Below are 6,408 nucleotides of genomic sequence, written 5' to 3'. Positions count from 1 at the left end.
CTGAAGGCAAAAGGGGGTCCAACCCGTTACTAGCGTGGTGTACCTAATAAAGTGGCCGGTGAGTGTATGTGACAGCATATATACATATATCAGAGGTGCCCAAAGTGGGGCCCGTGGACCAAAACTGGCCCACCAAGCTATTTGATTTGGCCCACCAGCAGTTTTCATGGTTACTAGGTTGTAAATTGTCATCCTATGTAGAAACACAGTACTTCCACCTAAAATCACTACATACATTGGGCCAATGACTACATAAGGGGCTGTATTGCAGTTAGTCAAAAACGTGGGCCACTGCACCAGCTGCTAGCTTAATCATTAAAAAGAAAAGGACTGTACTTAGGAAGTATTGTATTTGTATTTCATTAATTATATTATTGCATTTGGCGGCAGCCATCGGATACATTTTCATTTTGGGGAAAAGGTTTGGGCAGCCTTGAGAATATATATATATATATATATATATATTTTGTATGTATGTATAGACTAGACTATATAGACTAGTGCATCCTAAATTTATCATAAATTAAACATTATTTTAATACGACAGACATTTCTGCATTTTTTGGGGGAGTAATAAATGTCCTTACAGGAAACCTAACTGCTCATTTTAAATCAATACCTTTACTTTTAATACTTAAGTACAAAAAATATCAGATACTTTAAGACTTTTACTCAAGTAATATTCCTAAAGGAGACTTTAACTTTTACCAAAGTAATGTTTTGGTAAGATACTTGTACTTTCACTCAAGAATCACTTTGTGATACTTTATACAGCAAATTCCTAACAAATCATTTAAAGCACAGAATGAGCTCCGACTTTTCTCTTTAATTTCCTGACCTGTTTCAGCACCCTCCTCATAGCTTCTTCATCCGTCTCCTCTTCACTGTCAGGTTGTTGAAAATCCTCAGCTGTGACTAWAAGTGCAACACAAACAAAACGACCCCCTCTGTCAAAGCCAGGATTTAGTTTTTCTGGTTTCCTGACTAAAAAATTTGCAGGTAATATTTAAGAATGATGTACTAATAGTTCTGAGCACCTTTATCTGGGTCCTGCCCCTTCARCTGTGCCAGCCTCTTAGCCATGTCGAGGATCTGATCCTGGGTGTGGCGCTCGTTCCTCAGCTCCTTCATGGCTTCCTCGAGCAGATGGTTCTTCTCTGCCTCCAGCTGTTTGACTGCTCCCTGGTTGTCCTCCACGTTTTCATCCAACTCAGCTCCCTCCCCTTTGTTGAGATCGTTCAGATCTACRTCTGTAAATACAGTTTTTGTTATATTTAAGAATCCCGTGCATTCAGGCAGTGTTACGTAACYGCATCATTACTTGCAGATTAAGATTTGGGAGCCAAGTAATAACGTACCGCTTTCTGGRCTCGACTGTTGGTTGTCAATGGCAACTTCTTCTGTCATCTGTCTTAACAAATCATTGGCTCGTTCAGTCTGAGTCCGGCTGTCAGGAGGCTGGTGCACCTGTACACGTTAGCTTATGTAAGAAATCTCAAATGTTTGAATTCTTTTTAAATAGCATCCGACATTTGAAACAACAAATGAGATGTAGACTGAGAGAAGGAAATAGGRAAGGGAAATCACAGGAGGAGGAGCTTTAGATGGTGGTGGCAAACCCCGTAGAGCTGCCAGACGASCTGACATCTCGTCTGCAGAAGGCACAGGCTGGGCGGGAGCTTTCAGGGCAGCAAGGCGTGACTCAATCTCCTTCTCAGAAGGGATAGACTCTGTAGAAATCAAACAAATCGGCATTGGCTTTTTGAAAGAAATGAAATGCATTATTATTGCATTTAATAGATCTGACCAAAAATGGATTTCCTTACTGGGTTTATTGTCTTCCTTTAGCTTCTGAAGTCTCTCAGCTATAGCTTGATCTTCTTTACTCAGGCCTTTAGTTGGTAAAAGGCCTGCTTTGTTGTTTCTGATTCCTCCATGTGGCTGAGTCGACTGTCCTTGCTGTTTGGCCTCTTGTGCAGCAACCCGTCTGTGGAAAACATGAACTTTAAATATATAAAAAAAATAATAAAACTTCTGTGTTGCTTTTTTATTCCCCACAAATAGGATCATTTACTAACTTTTTGTAGTTTTCMGGAGGGGACCATCTTCCAGCACTGTTTGAAGATTCCCCCCTGACAACAAAAATAAAAAAGGAGTTGTGGTGACCATCGCAGTGTTGAGGAATTGAACGCATGTGATGGGTTGAGTTGTTACCTTGTCAGATCACCTTGACATTGCTTGCAGACCTTCTGCTGGGTGTTGCCACAGCGAGGCACCACAGCACTGAAAGTCAAGCAGCTGGAACAGAAGGAGCGTCCGCAGCTTTTACAGCCCACCTATAAGAGGACATTACAACGTCAACCACACATTAAAAATTACATCATGTGGACGTAAAACACCATTAAAACCATTACCTCCTTCTTGAAGAGACTAAACTTTGAAGCACAACAATAACAACGGTTGTCCATGCCGTCACGCGCAGAGTAAAAAAAAAACTATAAGATTACAGCTTATGCTTCTCTACTAGGTGATGAAATACATTTAATAAGCTATATTTTCTAAGTTAGCGATCCAYTCGGGCTGACAACGCTCCCGTTGTCAACACAGGAAGTAATGCGGAAATGAAGTGACGTATGCTTGACGGTTTCCTGTTTGTGGCTCCTCCAATCAGCGTTCTGCAAATGGTCTCGCGGGCGTTGTTCAAAACACAGCTCACTGCTCCAGTTTTCAACGGCATTGTAACGTTGGCTGCGTGTAATAAAGGGTCATAGGAGGCTTATAAAAGGGTATGGAAACTTTCGGAGTATTATCATTTATTTTACTTCATGGCTAAGAGTAAAATTAACTATCACTGTAACCAAAGACGAAGATTGTTGAGTTAAAGTAACTGTCAGTCAGTGTCTTCGCTAACAGTGTGGCTAACTAATTAGCCGAACTAGCATCGATGAGAGTTAATCTGTACAGATATTTGTTTTCAGATGCGCGTAATTTGCTTTAGGATATCGATAGTACTTGGTAATTACATCCCTGTAGTAAATGAGGAATTTAAAGTTGCAAATATTTGTTCAATCGTGTTTTTTATGTCTTGTTCGCCAGAGGCTGTGCAACAAATCAACCTGTGCAAGATCTTATCTTTGCACTGATTTAGAGGATGTAGCAGTCTGCAGCACAGAGACACAGAGGTCTTTTAGTTTGTTCAATTTCTTTGATTCTCTGGTTCTGATTCTGCAACCACAGACCTGCTCCACTTGTCTTTAGTCTTCTCTGTTGGATTCAAACCAGTATTTGCTGTCTGTCCTATGTGTTTCATTTTAGGCCGGTTTAAACAGGGACTTAATTAAAGCATTTTTAATGCTGTATTTATAATATTAGACAGTGTATCCCAAACTCTCATCTTCTGACCCACAAAATAACTAGGGCTGTGTATTGGCAAGAATATGGCGATACGATACATATCATAACAGAGGGGTCACGATATGATATATCCCGATATATTGCGATACTGTAAGCAAGGCAATATATTGCGATTTTTTTTGTCCAAATATTCTATTAAATAAAAACCTCTTACTGAAAAAATAAATAAATAAAAGCTAATGTTTACTTACAATGCTAATGCTACCCTTACTCTCTGGCGCTCAAGAGGTAGAGGAGCCAAATGGTTGTCTCACTGCTGCCAACTAGTGGTCAGARGCTGAACTACAACATAAAAATGAACGGTTGGCAAGAAGGTTGACATTTTAAACCTTAATTAAAAATCGATACAGGGCTTTAGAATATCGATACAGTATCGGGAAAYGAAATATCGCGATATTTCAGTGTATCRATATTTTCTTACACCCCTAAAAATAACGGTAGCAGAGATCTGTGCCCCCAGCTATTTTTGGGTGATACACAGTAGCATAAGTTTAAACAAACAAAGGCATAACAATATACATTAGGCTATTTTAATCCATTTTAGGTACACTAACCTCCTTCTTTTGTAACAACTAAGGCAAAAATATGTGTTTAATTATTTTTTAGATGCAATATATTCTGAAAATGTTTTCAAGACCCGGCCTTGGTGTGGTACCCCAACTTTGGCAACCACTAATAAAAACAAAAAAACAAAACTTGAGCATCTTTGCTAAATAAGCATTGGTAAGATGAGTACTGAGAACACGATCTGCCTGTAGTTGATATGTTTTTATTTTTATTTTTTTGTTCGTAGGCATCCAGTCTTTACTTTCTACAATGGCAGAAGGAGGAGATGTGGACTGGGAGCTCAGCAAAGAAAACATCCAGCCACTGAGGCGGGGCAGAGTTATATCTGCTTTACACCAGGCTCTCAGTCAGCAGCAAGATGGTCCTGCCTCTACAATCAACCAACAGAGACAGTGGGGACATTTAAACWGGCAAACCTTTTTTTTTAAATATAAGGTTTTTACATTATTAACAAGKATTTTGTTTCTTTCTGTTTCTTTAGGGCTTTTGAGTCTGAACTTCGGCTGTACGAAGGAGACGATCCCCTTAGTGTTTGGGATCAGTCAGTAAAATATTTAAAATTTGTTTATTTCCAAGCATCACTCTGTAAACCCCTCACTAATGTAGAAATTGTTCTGTTTTTACAGGTATATAAAGTGGACAGAGCAAACTTTCCCCCAGGGAGGGAAAGAAAGCAACCTCGTCACACTGTTGGAGCGAGCCGTGACCAGATTCTCAGAGGAAAAAGATTACCACAACGACCCTCGCTATGTGGACTTCTGGATTAAATTTGTACACCTTTTCATTTGACCTTAGACTGATTTTGTATCTTTAAAACAAATGAGGTGGTGGTAACTTTTACTTTGCGTTTGTGAATCACCAGGCAGAGAACTGCTCAGAGCCCCTGGATATTTACAGGTACATGCAAGCTCAAGGAATCGGGGTGACACAGGCGTCCTTCTACATCGCCTGGTCTGAAGAGCACGAGAATCAAGGCAATTACCGAAAAGCAGACCTCGTCTATCAAGAGGGGTTCAAGAAGTGTGCTGAGCCACATGATAGACTCCTCCAGTTTCACAAGTATGAATCYATTTACTGTAGTTTTTTAAGCACAGCTCTCAGTTTATCTGTTATATTTGCAATAATTTGCACTGTTATTTCCAGGGCTTTGCAGGCTCGTGTATCCCGCCAGGCAATGTTAAACATGGAGAAGGACAGTAGCGATGAAGAGTCGAAACAATCCGAGAGAGTTTCTCTGGCTGTCCTCAAACACAGAGGGAAGAAAAAGGCCATCGCTCCTGTCCTCAGAACCGGGACAGCAATCAAAGGTACCACGTAAATCTGCTGTGAAACCTTTTGCTCATATAACCTTTTGCTCATATTACCAGTGCCACAACACTTATTATTTGTTCTTTATTGTTGGGCCTGTTGACAGCTTTTTCTGGAGGCCTGCAGTCATACGGCACCCCTGTCGTTGGCAATGTTGCAAACAGTCGGCTGGTGATTTTTGATGAGAACAAAACTGAAGGTGCTGGTCCGTCAGAGCCCAAGTTGGAGCCTTGGGCGGTTCCTCCCACGTCACGGGCAAAAGAGAACGACCCAAAGCCTGAAAGATGGTGTGACGTTAAGGTATGAAAGACTCCAATCTTTGTTTATTTGTATTATTATGTTTATTGCAGTCTATTTAAAAAGGCTATTTTTTCTTTTTAATATATATAAAACACAGATGCCCCAGAAAACCAAATATGGACATACAGTTCCACCACCTGCTAAACCCACATTTCAACCATTTGTTGAGGAGTTCGACCAGCCCCCAACCATGTGAGTAAAAGTTAGATCTTTTTATTTTTGACAAAAAAAAGATAGGGAGCGATGAGAGCGGATCTTTGTGACTGCCTGTGTTGTTACCCTTTGTAGCCATGCTCTGTTGTCATCTCTAAAAGAGCCTTTAGTGACATTTGTGACTGTGCATCTCAACAACAGTTCATCTCAATTTTTTATGATATTATCACTGTTTTCCTATAAACATCTGTTTTTATCACAAAAATTTGATGTCACAAACACTTCAAGGCCTGTAGATTAGGGTTGATATCTGCAAAAAAATAATATAATACGATTGATTGTGGTATTTAGCCGATAACGATTAATATCCCTGGATGCCTGCATATCCAAGTCACATGGCCAATTTAAATCATTCTAGTGGGAAAGATTTGCTTTCTGTGAAAATCTGTTCCAAACTGTGTAAAAAGTACACACTTAAGGCGATGCATCAAATTTTAAAGGGATCAACGATTAGTTGTAACTAGGGCTGCCACGATTAATTGATGACTAATTTAATAATCGATTAATCGTTTTCTTTTCTTTTTTTGTTCACTTTGTTTTTCTCTCCAAACTGCTTTGACACCTTCCACTGCCACATCTGCCTTTCTGTCCCTGCCTTTCTGTCCC

General features: G+C 39.9%; 2 protein-coding genes across 2 annotated transcripts in view; one reads left to right on the top strand and one right to left on the bottom strand.

The window, feature by feature from the left end:
* Window positions 1-2,607, bottom strand: part of zfyve19 (zinc finger, FYVE domain containing 19) — a 5,874-nt gene extending 3,267 nt beyond the window's left edge. Inside the window, exons 1-8 of the mRNA XM_014011699.1 lie at window positions 2,415-2,607; window positions 2,215-2,336; window positions 2,079-2,132; window positions 1,827-1,987; window positions 1,588-1,730; window positions 1,359-1,467; window positions 1,038-1,250; window positions 839-915 (exon numbers count right to left, since the gene is read on the bottom strand). Coding sequence (XP_013867153.1) covers window positions 839-915; window positions 1,038-1,250; window positions 1,359-1,467; window positions 1,588-1,730; window positions 1,827-1,987; window positions 2,079-2,132; window positions 2,215-2,336; window positions 2,415-2,468 — 933 coding nt within the window. The 5' untranslated portion in view covers window positions 2,469-2,607. The remainder of the gene's footprint in view (window positions 1-838; window positions 916-1,037; window positions 1,251-1,358; window positions 1,468-1,587; window positions 1,731-1,826; window positions 1,988-2,078; window positions 2,133-2,214; window positions 2,337-2,414) is intronic.
* Window positions 2,608-2,692: 85 nt separating this feature from the next.
* bub1bb (BUB1 mitotic checkpoint serine/threonine kinase Bb) overlaps window positions 2,693-6,408 on the top strand; it is a 6,878-nt gene continuing 3,162 nt past the window's right edge. Inside the window, exons 1-8 of the mRNA XM_014011686.1 lie at window positions 2,693-2,786; window positions 4,208-4,373; window positions 4,463-4,522; window positions 4,608-4,752; window positions 4,844-5,040; window positions 5,125-5,288; window positions 5,396-5,589; window positions 5,687-5,781. Coding sequence (XP_013867140.1) covers window positions 4,231-4,373; window positions 4,463-4,522; window positions 4,608-4,752; window positions 4,844-5,040; window positions 5,125-5,288; window positions 5,396-5,589; window positions 5,687-5,781 — 998 coding nt within the window. The 5' untranslated portion in view covers window positions 2,693-2,786; window positions 4,208-4,230. The remainder of the gene's footprint in view (window positions 2,787-4,207; window positions 4,374-4,462; window positions 4,523-4,607; window positions 4,753-4,843; window positions 5,041-5,124; window positions 5,289-5,395; window positions 5,590-5,686; window positions 5,782-6,408) is intronic.

The sequence above is a fragment of the Austrofundulus limnaeus genome, unplaced genomic scaffold, assembly GCF_001266775.1.
Source record: "Austrofundulus limnaeus strain Quisiro unplaced genomic scaffold, Austrofundulus_limnaeus-1.0 Scaffold2, whole genome shotgun sequence".
Lineage (NCBI taxonomy): Eukaryota > Metazoa > Chordata > Actinopteri > Cyprinodontiformes > Rivulidae > Austrofundulus > Austrofundulus limnaeus.
The sequence above is the reverse complement of the archived record's forward strand: the minus strand, read 5'-3'. Positions and strand labels throughout refer to the sequence as shown.